The sequence below is a fragment of the Ostrinia furnacalis genome, unplaced genomic scaffold (genome assembly GCF_004193835.3).
Source record: "Ostrinia furnacalis isolate ACB-3 unplaced genomic scaffold, ASM419383v2 OfSCF5861, whole genome shotgun sequence".
NCBI classification, from domain to species: Eukaryota; Metazoa; Arthropoda; class Insecta; order Lepidoptera; family Crambidae; genus Ostrinia; species Ostrinia furnacalis.
In genome coordinates, this window is record NW_021136100.1 from 68,295 (window position 1) to 83,605 (window position 15,311).

At 39.0% G+C, this 15,311-nt stretch overlaps 1 protein-coding gene across 1 annotated transcript; it reads left to right on the forward strand.

Annotated features, from left to right (window-relative positions):
* Positions 1 to 570: 570 nt before the first annotated feature.
* Positions 571 to 15,157, forward strand: LOC114361644 (myrosinase 1-like). The gene is made up of 11 exons (XM_028316760.1): positions 571 to 664; positions 1,017 to 1,126; positions 1,830 to 1,974; positions 2,700 to 2,866; positions 3,799 to 4,059; positions 9,937 to 10,025; positions 11,423 to 11,573; positions 12,112 to 12,272; positions 14,295 to 14,447; positions 14,646 to 14,737; positions 15,005 to 15,157. The coding sequence occupies exons 1-11, from the start codon at positions 621 to 623 to the stop codon at positions 15,144 to 15,146; spliced, it is 1,515 nt and encodes a 504-aa protein (XP_028172561.1). The 5' UTR covers positions 571 to 620; the 3' UTR covers positions 15,147 to 15,157.
* Positions 15,158 to 15,311: the final 154 nt, after the last annotated feature.

Genomic DNA, 15,311 nt, shown 5'->3' on the forward strand with positions numbered 1-15,311 from the left:
AATCGGTTAATTTTTGCAGTCAAAAAGTGGTTTTGACCGATTAACTATGAGTTTTGACTGTATTATACAGGGTGTTCCAAAAGCCGAGGCCCAGAGGTAGAGTATCACTAGGGCTATCCAAATCACCCCCAAGTATATTCCGCGATTATTGATAGTTTTCGAGTTATGCGCGAATAGTCAAGTTAAATTCATGCCTGATTTTGATGAATACTAGGCCTAGCTGATTCAGAAAACTTATTTACATCCATAACACGAATGTAGACTAAAATCTTGTATGTTGTAAAAAAAACATAACTCGAAAACTATCAAAAGTCACGGTGATTTGGGTAGCCCTAGTGATGATCTACCTCTGGGCTTCGGCTTGACACTACTTTGTGGCACACCCTGTATATTATGTATTGAAATGCGGGCAGCCCGCATGCGGAAGATCCGCACGCGTGTCGAAAAGGCACTCTACTCTTTCAAGCGTGTCCTTAAAATTCACTGAAATCTTCGCAGTTAAAGTACGAGTACGATTACGAGTAGCACTTTTCGTGGAACTACGCCCTTATTCAGCTTATTATGTAAAGACAGTCTATAGTAATCTAGATTTTAATCTCAGTCTAAGATAGGTTAATAGAATGACAGTTCTGTATACAATGCGATTAGCACTGGTCGTGGTAAGGTGAGCTAAGAAATAAATACGACGAGTAGGTACAATAATAATAGAAAGTGTTAAAAACATCTAATCTTTTTATAATCAATGTTTATCATAGTGTTTTGATAATAGTGTTAAAATCGAATTGTGTTTCTGCAATTTTCACATGGATTTAAAAACAATAGTTTTGTAGATACACCTACTTGGTGTGAGTGGACTGTAGTGGAACATGGCCCTTTACTCTTCTCAGCACTGGCCCATTTATTGACCCGAAGCAGTGGTAGGGTTAATACTGGGACGTGTAAAAGTGTTTTTTAAAAGTCTACTTGCAAAAACTAAAATTAGTTTTTTACATGTTTTTTCAATTCGGTTTTTACAGTATTGCACTATGGAGTAGTGGGTGTGCTGTGGACCTGTCATTCCCTCCAGGGTTCCTATTCGGGTCGGCCACTTCGGCGTATCAAGTGGAGGGGGCCTGGAATGTCAGCGGTAAGTTCTTACAGCATCATCAGGTCATTTAGGCCTGGTTTTTTAATTGAAATTAGTTAATGAATTTTCAATTAAACAACCAGGGTCACTGAGTGTGCTCCAAGTGCTCATCTTCTATCCTTTTGCCGGATGGTTTGTGGTGGACTTAGTCGCATCTTTGTCCTTTAGTCATTTTTCAAATACCACATCCCAGGAGTGGGGGTGGTCTTATTCTGCTGGATCCACACGATTACTATAGAGAATCACTGGCCAAGAGGTAGAGGGATGTATGTACATGGATGGATATACAGGGTATTAGGTAAATGGGTATATGAGCCGACACTAGCCCATGTTAACATGGGCATATAAATGGTATGGTGAAGTCCGAAAATTGATATCTTCATTTTAATTATTTTAATTTTCATACAAATCGGATTTTTTAAAATTTATTTTGTTAACATGGGCTAGTGTCGGCTCATATACCCATTTACCTAACACCCTGTATACAGGGAGGAAGAGGAATGTTTATTGACATTTCTAACGCTTCACTTACGCATTGTCACGTATGTTATTGTATAATTACTATCTATTATCTAGACTAGATTCTAGTCATTTCAGGGATGATTGAGTGAGTAGATCGCCAATTTACTTGTCCCATTACTTTCTTGTACTGACCCCTATTGACCCTTACATTTTTCTTAGCCCGATCCTGGTCGTTTTCCAGACAAAGGCGAAAGCATCTGGGACCGTTTCACCCACTCCCAATCAGGCAACGAGGATGGCAGCACCGGCGACGTGGCGACCGACTCCTACCACCAATGGGAGAGGGACATAGAGGTCGCTGCCAACTTGTCTTTGGATTACTACAGGTTCGTTCGTTTCAGCGTCGTCCACTGCTGGACAAATGCCTCCCCTGAGGATGTCCATAACAACCGGTCCTGCACTGCCTGCATACTGCTACAGGTAAAGAAGCAAAATCTATACGTAACAACTACTTAGGTACTTCTTGATCTGTGTTTTGTGGATGTATTAGATCACCGGCTTATTGAGTGTGAGGAGTCTCCTACTAACTTCGTTCGTTCGCCAAATGAAGTCCACTGCTGGAAAAAAGCCTGATGAAAAGGATTTCCCTAACAACCGGGTCCGGTTGAATGAGTCCTGCGACCTGCTGACTTCCCGCGACATCCACCAGTTCGTCGGTTCACCTATATGTAGATAGATAGGGGCCTGCCCACACTATTTCGTACAACTTATTTTCTCCACAACGGCTATTCCCGTGGATGATGTAAGACGCTTCAAGTAAGGGACAGGCTGACCCAACTAGTCTGGCCAGCATAAGGAGTGCAGTCCAAATCAGGGATGTTATGGATATCCGTAACCGTAACCGAAACTTTCGGATATCCGAAATAAAAAAATATCCGTAGCGGTAACCGAAACCGGTATAATATTATTCCAATATCCGTAACCGTATCCTTAACCAAAACTACATATTCATAACATCCCTAGTCCAAATCTTTTCTTTACCTTTGGTAAATTAGAGGCCGATGCTCCTGGAGTTCAGACTAAATGACCTGATGGTGATGTTTTTATCCAGATTCTCCCTCTCCTGGACTCGGATCCTGCCCAAAGGGTTCGCCAACTACATCAGCGAGGATGGCAAGCGCTACTACAACCAGCTGATTGATGGACTCCTGGCCAAAGGCATCCAGCCCGTCGTCACGATCTACCACTGGGATCTGCCTCAGAGACTCCAGGACTTGGGTGAGAATAATTAAACACTAACAAGGTCTGACGTTATAGGTCTAGCGCTTAATTCAGTCAGTGCCTGAGGTATAGGAGCGGCACGGGAGCACGGTAATAATATCATACAGTATTGTAACTTCATATAAACCGACGAAACGCGAGCTTTCCTTCGAATTTCAAATCTCGGGACGTGGTCGAAATCCAAAAGTTAGGGGTGTCGCGAATGTGCCGAACGGACGTCGATGGCCTAGTGTTGAAAATGACTAAGGTGATTGAATTTGACTGACCGTCATTTACGATCTTTGTCAAAAACGCCCGCCTGAAATTAAAGTAAGGGGGCGTCCATTAATTACGTGAGACAATTTTGGCTATTTTTTAACTATTCTAAGTAGACAGATGTACCTAATTTTATTAGAATGGGTACTGTAAGTAAGCAGCCCTATCGCATGTTGTCATACCGTGACGTACCGCGGGGCTGTTGACATTTATTTCAAAAATATGGCCGAGTTGGAATACTGTATAGACAGTATTACCGTGACGGGAGGGTGTTTTTGAGACGACAAACGTCAGCCCGACTTCAGTTATTGCTTCAGATTTGTATGCTCTGTCAGGTCATAAATATCAATGTACCGCTCCCTTAACTCAGGCACTGACTGAGGTTCTTAGCTCTAGGCCTATAATTTCATTGTTTTTGGGCGTTAAAATGAGGCAATGAGGATGAAAAATAATATGACAGATCGATTCGATCTATTTCTTTACCTCCATCCCTTTTCAAATGAGGTCTTCTTCCTGAGTACCTAATCTAGAAGAGATCGTTTCCAACCGATAAACTATGAGACTACCTAAAGCACTACCCCTACCTATTATGTAGTCTACTTCTAGTTAATTGTCAGATTTATGTGGTGAAAAAATTCTACATTGTTAAGTAATAATTTAATTACTTAAACTAGGCGGCTGGACGAACCCCTACATCACTGACTGGTTTGCCGACTACGCCGACGTAGTATTCTCTCTCTTCGGAGACCGCGTGAAGACCTGGATCACCATTAACGAGCCCATGCTGTACTGCGATGGCGCCTACACCAACACCTTCCACCTGGCCCCAGGGGTGGTGGACCGGGAGGGAGTGTATTTGTGCGGGAAGAACGCGATGGTAGCTCATGGTAAAGCGTACAGGGTTTATCAGAAGAAATACAAGGCGCAGTACAATGGTAAGTGGTAAGAGATTTATAAATCTACTAGCTTTCCGCCCGCGGCTTCTCCCGCGTGGAATTTTGTCTGTCACAGAAAAACTTTATCGCGCGCGTCCCTGTTTCAAATCTGGGATAAAAACTATCCTATTTCCTTTCCCGGGACTCAAACTATCTCTATGCCAAATTTCATCAAAATCGGTTCAGTGGTTTAGGCGTGAAAGAGAGACAGACTGACAGAGTTACTATCGCATTTATAATAGGTATTAATTAGTATAGATTAACTAACTAAATTAACTCACCTACTTTTTTAGTTTATTTATTCAATTAACAACAATCATAATCTCTAACATTAAGGTTACCCTAATGCGATAGAGTAGATTAATTACGAGTAAAAGTAATTATAATAACTCTTTATCTAAAGTACTTACTCTTTATCTAAACTTCCGCTATTGCTTTGAAATAGAATAAATTAATGATGTAACCTTGGTGAATTCAGTCAAAGAACAGCTGAAAATTTCAACGGTTCTAGCTACTACATTAGTGCACGCAACGTTCTGGTAATTGGCGCCTCTTTTAGCATATATTTGTTCTTGCATTTAGAATTGCGAACAGAGGCGGTTCTGTACCTCTAGCATGAACAACTTTCGTCTTCGAATCGTTTGCGTCTTCGACAAAATTCGATACCCAACCTTCGAATTAAACGATAACGTGACAATATTGAGTATCAAAATAAGTTTTGTTCAACCATTTCTCATACTAAGTTTACTTTACGACACGTTCACAAGGGCGCTGTTGTAGTTTTCGTACTAAATCTTTTGATGGCGATTCGAGTACGCAAAAGATTCGAACTCGAAAGATTTTCGTGCTAGCCGTACAGATTCGGAGGAACAGACTTCATTCGTTCGTTCGTTTTAGCCAAATGACGTCCACTGCTGGACGAAGGCCTCCCCAAGGATTTCCACACAGTGTTGCCAGAAGGTTACTTTTGTAACCTTTTTGGTTACTTTTGAACTGCTGTGGTTACTTTTAGGTTACACTAATGAAAAGGTTACTTTTAGGTGATTTTTCAGAAATTGTAGAATTAACTTTGCAGGTTATTCAGTAAAAAATATTAATACGGCCATTCTCAGATGAGCTAGGTTTAGCGTGTCCGGGCTGTTAAATCGTTAAAAATGACAAATTAGAGACATGCAAGTATTTTTATATGTTACTTAACAACCCTATCCAGTTGTGCATTAAATCATAGGCCTCTATTTTAAGTATTTGTGACTTAATTAATTTCATGAACCTCTGTTCTCTAATTACCGTTACGCGTCCGCACACCGACTTAATGTTAAAAGTTGGCTGTAATTTTTATGTCGTATAGATTTGGTTCACTCCATTCAACATTTTAAAGAGTACAAAAGATTGTCTTATGCATAGCAAAATATCTATTCAATAGAACCATTCTGTAAATAATTAGAATTAAAAAACTGCTTGTCCGAGCGAAAGTCCTAATTCCCGTGACGTTTTCTGTTTTTGGGCACACAAGCTTAAATAATAATATTTGACACATCATTTACGCGCGCGGCGCGAGCCCTTAGTTAGTTCTAAGACCTGTTAGCAAGTAGACGTCTATTGCGTTGGCGTACCGTCGATGAATTGCGTAAGAGTATAATTACCATATCTTTGGTTTTCAATTTTTCTATTTACCATGTCCTTATTTTTATACTCGATTTTTGAAGGTAGATCCACGTTGTTAATTTAAATAGATTCAGTACTTTGGCCTTCATACGTTGTAGTAAGACAGTATTTGCATACGCTGAAGATTTTGGAAATTTTGAAGAAAAACTATCGTTTTATAATTTCCATGTACTAATTACCGTATATTTATAATCACCGTTGTATGAAATTATTACCTACAAATTGCACTCACGATTGAATAAGTATGATGATAAAATATGAAATATACCTAGACTTTCCCATAACAACTTTACGGACTTTTCTTCCAATCTGACATCAAAATTTTGAAAAGCTTTCGTTAGAGTAACCTCGAAATAGATTCGATTTCATGACGAATGTTCAGCTTCAGTTGCTGCATGGTTGTTGGATTTTAGAGTATATTTTAACCCCTAAGGTAACCCCACAAAAAGAAGTTAGCTGGAGTGAAATCGGGGCTTCTTGATGGCCAGGAGATGTAACCCCTGCGTGAAACATGTCTCGTACCAGACACTTATTTTTACTATTAATATTATTGATATTTACATGTTAAATCATTAATTAATTCTAATATAATACCATTAAAATCTATCCATATTACCTTTGCCCTAAGAAGATGAGATTGTCCTACATTAACACTTACCTGGCGTGATCACATTAAGAAGAAAAGGAAAGAAATCAACAGACAACGGGACTTTTCAAGACAAGAGTGTATAGGCACTTCGTACCATCCTAGACTGCATCCTAACTGATTTGTTATGCATAGAAAAAACTTTGTGATATGCAATGGATACTGGGCAGAAGAAGCTTGGAGAACAAACTATAATACAAATGCATCCTAAGACCCATGTAGACATATGGCATCGACTTAGCCTCGCAAATGTAGAAATACTTTAACGTTTTCAAAATAAAGTATTAAAAATCTTGAGCTGTGCACCTTGGTTTACAAAGTCCACTGAAGTGATACCAAATGTCAAAGAGGGTGTAGAAAATTCCTGTAAAGCTTACAAACAAAGACTAGACCGTCATGAAATCTATTTGCTGCATCCCTTCTAAATTCTGAGAATTCTGCATTCAGGCTCAGGAGAAAGCAAATAGCATCAATCTGAAAACTTGTTGTAAAAGAACCGACGTGACAAATCATGGGATATGCAGAGCTGGAACTGACATTATTACAAATTCAATTTAATCTGATAATGGCTGATGGCTGATCGCAGATAGATTAAAAAGAGGAAAAATCACTTAAATATCATTAATTACTTTTTCGATAGGTATGCATATCCGAAAAGTCTAATTCGTGAGACCTCCTGATCCATTAATTATCTGTACGTTAAATCGTTTGTACCACATTTAAATCAATTAATTATGATTAAGATTCTGATACAGCTAAATGCTCTCATTTGAAATGTGACATGTAGCCCCTTCTTGCTGAAACTAAGTGTTCCTGTTATAGCCTCGATTCATGCATTAAACTGAAAATAACTTGATACAATAAATAATAGAAATTAGTGTTTTTCTTTTTGCAAAGGGTTTATTAAGTGTACCTACAGCTTTTTTAATGACGCTATATATTTGTATACAAATTTATCAATGTAAGATGTTGTTTTTTTGCTATTTTACATATCTTTTCTAATTACCGTTAGAGTAAGTATTAGCCTTATCTAATTACCGTGACCATAAAATTTTTGGATCTCATTTACGCGAAAACCGCTTTGAATAATTTGACGCCTTTACGATTGTTAAATTCGTACTTTTCATGTGTTTTATATTTAAATGCATTTAAGTCAATTAAGCCAAATTTCAAAAATGATATGGTAATTAGGCTGAGAACGCCTGATCGTGAGAATGGCCGAATAGTGACAATTTAAAAATTATGTCATAAAGTGCATTTAAACTTGAATTTTATTTATTATTTGTTAAGAAAAATTAGTTTTAGCGAATGTCACGACTGGTCACTTTTCGTATTTAGATGATCAATTGTATTCATTTTCCATCCATGAACAACCTTTTACACAATCATCACTCAGCATAAACTTTGGCAGAAACCATACCAACCATAATCAATACAATGTTTGGAAAAGAAAGAATCCTGTACGTCTGCTTTCGCTGCGGCTTCAGCTGGGTTTATCATATAGGACTATTCTATGAAATTAAAAAGTACCTTCTAGCACACTTCTACTACCTCCTGATGGATTCTTATCTCAGTGACAGACAGTTTTAAATCAAACTCGGTGACAAAATATTATCTTTTTAGAGAGCTGGAGTACCCCAGGACTCTGTACTTGGTCCGTTACTCTATAACATCTACTAGTAAAGTAGCCCAGACACCAGAAAGCTGCGGCCTTCCTCAAATGTAACTGTGATCTTAAAGTGACTAGACTGTTGCAAACTCAGCTGCTTGGCTGACCAAGTGGCGCATGTAATCAAGCCCCGAAGTCTCACCATATTATCATTTAAGATGTGAAACTTATCCTCCGGCCAATCTAGACCTCGACACATTGCTGCAATCAACCTGCATTAAAATCCTGTACCGTAGGATGACATGGAAAGACCATAAATATAAATAAAACTGAATATAATATTCCACCGACAGTCAGCTAATCCAACATTAACTATGTGCCTCCAAAGAGCTCAAAAATACATGTGAAGGGTACTTTTATCGGCACACTGGTACGCTCGCCTTTAGGAAATACACGAGAACCTGATGTCAGCCAAACCCGCTATCCAAATATCAAAGTATCTATGATCAAAAGAGCTAATTTACTAGGGTTTACCACTGCTCTAGTGGCTCAAACACCAACCAACTGCAAATCACCTGATTAGTCTTAACCTTTAACTGGTGACATGGTTTTTGTGTAACGTAACTGGTGACATACGGTCTGAGAGGCCGCTACCGTATCAAGACTGTAGCATAGAAACTAGGTAAGGTAGCATACCACAATCTTTAAAAACAGATTATTAGCATATAGAAGAATTAAATTTAAATAAAATAATAAACTCTAAATATCATTTTTAATGCAGAACTTGCCGTTAAATTGTATGTAGTAATAAAAATCAAAAAACTAGAGATCAGATCGATAATCGCAAACAAAGAAATTTAAACCAACAAATTATAACAAAATTATTATTTTTTATTATAGTTCAAATAACAATCAATTAAAAAAATTCTATCACACGTAGGTAACCTATCAATTTAGAAAACTGGCAGTGGTGAAACTTTTGTATTTTTTATTGGCTGTCAGGGCATTCATTGTTTGGCATAAAGGTGAAGCGACATTTTCACTTTCTGACTGATTCTCGTCAATTGGTCCTTCTTCTTCAAATACACTTTCTTCGGCTTCTGAATCATGGTCATTTTGCTCCAGAACGATGTTTTCAGGAACATAATTCGGCTTTCGACCCAATTGAGTCTTCCTTTTCCAGATATTTTTCAATTGGCGAATTTTCAAGTCGTTTCATAAAGTATGGCACTATATTCCCAACTAATGATCCTATGCTTCTTTTTTGGAGTTATTTAAGTATCAATTGCAAGTAAAAACTGTAAATATACGAAAAAACTGTATGAAAAAAATGACACGTAACTGGTGACATGCGGTCTGAGAGACCGCTGCTGAACTTTACATCGATGTAACTTGCCGATTTGGAGTTGAAGGATGCAAATATCCTTATCTACGGCGTAGACACAACTAAACTTGAAGCTACTGAAGCGGTGAAATACAGGGAGTACGGGGAAGGTGGTATGTAAAACGATGTTTCACTGACGCCGCCCGGCCTGTGAGACCGCTTGTCACCAGTTAAAGGTTAATGACAGATACTTAAAAAGCAGATTTAAAAAAAACCTAATGAACAAAGGTCAAACAAGGTCACGCCGCCGACGCCGCCGCCGCCGAGGTCAAAAAGTCGGCGCGCCGCCGCCGGCCAATTGTATATCGGCGCCCACCTCTACCTACTATCGGCCACAGTGTTAACAGCTATCCATTTCCGTTTTTACTCTCGCTCTCATCAAAATGGTGATTCTTTGCGATAGAACAAGACATAACCGGCAATGGGTAGTAAGTAACATTGCTGCAAATCTAGTTTGTCTATAAATACCCTCATCATGCTACTTTCATTTTTCTTTTGCCATCTTCCTCCTTCTTCTTTAAGTTTACGTAAGTGCTATTTTCATTAATCTCACTAACTGTTCTGACATGGCAGGTAAGCTGTCTCTGTCCAACCAGCTGGTGTGGTATGAAGCCTCGACCGAAGAGGATGAGGTGTGGTTAGACATCGCTCAACAGTACAGTGTAAGTACAATAAAATATCTACAGCTAAGTAATAGGGCCCATGCACACCGCGTTTTTTTCAGGCACCGTTGACGCGAATTTGTTCTGAAATAGTCACTCGTTCACTAGGCTGCTCTGGCAAGGGCCCAAGCTTCAACCCAATACCTTCGACGAAAGTAGATTTTTACCCGACTACGCCAGAAAGGTTGTAGGTACGTGTGCAGGAGAAGGTTGAAGTGTTTAAGGCTTGGTATTTCTTCCAAAGTAGGTATTTCGCGCTGTCAAAATCTGCGCGCGCAATTCTTCGCCGAAAACAGCGCGTCAAAGAGCTCCCGCCACAATTTCCAGCTACACAGTATAGAAATACGCAGTTGGTTAGGTTAGGTTGACTTCCTTCCCTTCAAGCGTCACACTCACAACACTTTCTAATAGAAATCATATCCAAGTGATACAAATTAAAACACCTTTCAGACTTTTTGGGAATATATTCTAGAATCGAATAAATATAAAATATAACTGCAGAAGTAAACACTGTTCAAAGTGGAGTCTTAGTTTAAAAGGATGCCAACGATTTAAATTTCAATAGGTAGACAAAATTCAGAATTCTTAATTATCAAAAATTTTAGCTTTCTCCAGTAACACTGGTATTATTATACTGTGACTCATCAAAGTCATCATTGTCAAAAATATTGACATATCGAGAACTGTCACGGCCAAAAAACTGGCACGCGTCCGTCCTCCGTAAGCGCCACCGCGCGACTGATTGAGATTGTCCAAGCCGTCATGGGCTATTTTTTCCACATTTTTTAACATAGTAACTAAATAAGACGCAATATAAAAATTTCATCCGTTAAAAGCCCTCAAGTTATTTCTGAACTTTAGTTTAGTAAAAGATTCAGAATCTCAAATCGCTTATTTTAAAAATAAAACCATTATTAGAAAACGAATAGAGGTAACTTTGGGAATTTATTCTATCGAGTCAACTTCTTCAAATCGTGTTTCCATCCGTTAATAGCCCTAGAAAATATCCTCAACTATGCCCAAAAAAAATCTTAGCCTTTTATTTTACTGTTTAGTACCTCAAAAATGAAAAATGAGAACCTCATTTTCGCCATTTTCACTGTTACCCGGCCTTAAGGGCACAAGAGCGCGCGGCAGGTCGCCCATGCGCTGGACTGATCAGGTCAAAACCGCAATCAATGGTCTACTCCACGAGTGCACAAGAAAGGCTGCAGTGCGGGATGAATGGCGACGGATTGTAAGGCTTGCTACCAGACCGGGTGTGACGACCACGACCACTCTGGTAAGAGTGTAGTGATGAAAAGAAGAAGAAACGCCAGAAAGAGTATTATGTTTTTTATACAGTAGGTAATTAAATACTAGGTAAATCTACATAGCTACTTCATTTTTTGTTGCAGTACGGTCGTTTTTCTCACCCCATATACTCAAAAGAAGGAGGATGGCCTCCAGTGATTGAGGAGCATATTATGAGAAACAAGAGTTCTTCGGAAGGCTTCCATCAGTCAATACTGCCTGAATTTACCGATGAAGAGAAAGAGCTGGTCAAAGGTTGGTAACTGAATAAGTAGAAACCATTGTATTACTTTTTTATTGAAAAAAAAAATGCACTTTTAAGTCCTAAGTGTTATGCTTGAGACCACGACGTCGTCTACAGTACCTCTTGAGTAGGTGATCGATAGGCTCAACTGCAATAATGGATTATTTGGCCTGCACTCACGCGGTCCAGACGGGTTGAGGTCCCTTTATTTAGGTACCTCTTAATGCAGTTCACTACATTTTTAGTCCCACTTAACCCCTCGTGATAAGCTAAATACTCTTGTCTTACGAGTGGTTTCACCACAATAAGTAGTAGGTACAGCAGCGGTGGGATTCAAATCCGCGTTCCTAGGAACTCGATTTGGCCAGTCTGACACCAACATCATTGGGGTTAATACCCCAACGATAATTCGTTAAACTATACTGAAACTGATTTATCATTGGGCTATTGTCGCTTACATAAACTTTAAACTATAATGAAACTGATTTAAATGTACACTTAGTATGCAAATAAACAATTTGAATTTGAATAAATATGACATTTCCCAAGGAACCTTCGACTTCTACGCTATAAACCACTACACGAGCAGAGCCGTGCGCAGGCGCCGCCCTGGGGAGCCACACGGTGGGTTCCCTCTGACCGGAGCCCCTGACCTGGACCTCTTGTTTGAGAGGCGCCCCGACTGGACGGAAGGCAACGAGTGGCTGTATGTGAGTAATTTTGGCAGATCTACCTGGTAAATGGATGTACCCAGGCGGGGAGGGGCAGGGGAGCAAGCGTCTTCCTTGAAAATTGTTTGGCCCTTCTTCTAAACGCGGGTGATCACGGCTAAACAATCGGGGCGCTTTAAAAGTGAGTGATCTCGCGATGGGCCAGAATTGCTTCTCCCTAGAAGTTAGACTATCGACCAGTAATTTAAGTAGGTAAAAAATAATTATTACGTACTATTACTATGGCTATTTCCCCCTCCACAAAATGTTTACGAGGTAGGGACACGATCAAGTATCGTCATTTTTAATGTGACTTTATAGTTTCAACCGAAGGACGTCCACGGCTGGACAAAGGTTTTCCACAACAACCGGTCCTGCATTATCTGTTCCTTAGGACTTAAAATAAGTACTTACCTGCCCGTAGAAAACTATGGATATGAATGAATGAATATTAAGTTCTCCCTCAAAGTAGCTCAGGATGGTAAGAGCGTCGCCCGGTAAGCGATAGGTCATAAGTTCGATTATTATCTCAGGCTTTAACACTAGNGTGTGTGTGTGTGTGTGTGTGTGTGTGTGTGTGCGTGCGTGTGTGTCTGTGAGAGAGAGAGAGAGAGAATTTAATTTAACACTAGAAGAGCCGGGCTGCATGCTATACCTTCAAAGACCGCAGCGGTCAATTTGACGGTACTAGATATTAAGTGAGAATACTTTGAAATTATTACAGATTTTTAATAAAAAAATTAAATAAAAATAATACAAATTTATTTTTTAATAGTAGTAAACAATTTAGAATTAAAGTTAGTAACATTTGTAACAAATAATAGTTTTTTTAGACTCTTTTGTACATTTTCCACAAACAGCTTTTTTACGTGTTTCATTTTTTTTACAATTATTATTGATTTGACATTGCCACCTCTTATTGTTTGTAGTACATGGTTCACTTGTTTCATAATTAGTTTATTGTCTCTGATTCGCAGTTGAAGTGGATTTTTTTCACACATACTCTTCACGTAGTTCACTCACTAGTTGAAGGATAAAATCATGATGAGAAATTTTTATTTCTGTGACTTTTTGATATAGAACCACGAGTTTATAGCTGCTAAATCAAGTATATTGTAAAAAAAAGTGAACAGGCCATCTCCGACTTCCAGCTCTTACGGTGTATTTGCGTGCCATTTGATTGATGATGTCTACACCAAATTTTGTAGCATTATAAAATTCAACTGTTTCAGGCAGCTTTTTTTGATCAGTACCTATGCTTACGTTGGGGTGTAGAATATACTCAAAATAATAACAATTTTTACTGGTTTTCCTTGATAGGTAGTAAGGGTTATATCAGTCTCGGTTTTCATTATGAAAGTTTCATATCTTATAGTAAGAATACCTTTACAAATCGGTGGTACTTCTCTTCTTGCACGCCGCATTGTTCCAACAATACTAGTCTTTTCGAGCATTAGTTTTTTAGCCAAATTTAGAGACGTGAAAAAGTTGTCAGTGGTTACGTTTCGGCCCTTTTGGAAATAGGGTTGTACTAGTTTCGAAACCACATAACCACGACTGCTCACCGAACTAAACCAATGTCTACTGTAAAATGTAAACAAGCTAGGCAGTAACAACTTACTCAGAATTCAATTCAACATAAATAAAAACAAAAGTACCCACATTAGTTTGAATAAATCGTTGTTTACTAATCTTATCGCTGCCTTTATATGTATGCCGCCACATTGACGGTGCGCGGTCTTAGTAGGTATTTGTCATCGAAACTCATATACAACATACTGTTATTTTCTTTTTCATATAGATTTAGCTTAACAATAGCAAATTAGGAAAAGTCATAAAATATGAAAAGAAACAAAAACATAGTTTGTGAAATATTTAACAATGAAATTGCTTTGCCGCCAATTTGACTGCCTTGGTCTTTCTAGTGTTAAAGTAAATGTTCAAAATGTCCGCCGCTGACCTGAATGCATATTCGACAACGACNGTTAAATTGCCTTATTATCACTATTCTCGACTTTACAGATTTATCCAGAAGGTCTTCGCCGTATGCTTGGGTGGTTGAGGGATCAATACGGGGACATACCAATCTTGATCACAGAGAATGGGTTCTCTACTGCTGAAGAGAGCCTGGACGACCACGACAGGGTCCAGTATTACAGGCGTTATTTGGAACAGGTAATTATAAAGTATTTATAAATTTAGACAAAAAACTGGTGAGTGCACATAGGGAAACCCTCGTTACTTTGTTCGTTTCAGCCACAAGACGCCCACTGCTGGACGAAGGCCTCCCCCAAGCATTTCCACAAAGACCGGTCCTGCTGCGCCGCTCGCATTCAGGGAAACCCTTATAAATATTATTCTTGTTTTTTTCAGGTGCTGCTTGCAATAAAAGAAGATGGCGTAAACGTGATAGGGTACACGGCTTGGAGTTTGATTGATAACTTTGAGTGGATGGACGGATACAAGTGAGATTGTTTTCTAATTTCTTCAAACAGGATGTCCCAAAAACAATGGATAACCCTGCAACCATCGATAGACCTCCTCATGATCTCTTTCATATTAAATTATGACCTTGGTAAAAATATCACACTTTTCCACGCTAAAGAATACTTACTTATTGTTTTTGGGACACCCTGTATCAAAACTTAATGCCGCTTCTTGCCATTAGGGAAGCCTGGCTTCTAAATATAGAGACGTGCCAATGGAAATCCAGCTCTATTCTCTTGTTTTAGGACTAAGTTTGGACTGTGCCATGTGAACTTCTCGGACCCGCTGCGCACACGCACGCTGCGCCGCTCGGGGTGGTTTTACGCTGACGTCATCAAGCGGCGGACTCTGGATCTTGATAGTGATTATAGAAATTATGAACTTTAGTATGTGTCTTATATAATAAAAAAAATACTTTGAATTTGAATTATTTCTATTATTTTGTCATAATCTACCCCTTACCTACCCCTATGGCTTGAGCTCGCTGTGCTCAACCGCTCACTTGATGTCAGTAAAGGACCTGCTGCGTACGCCAACCAGCTGTTGTAACTA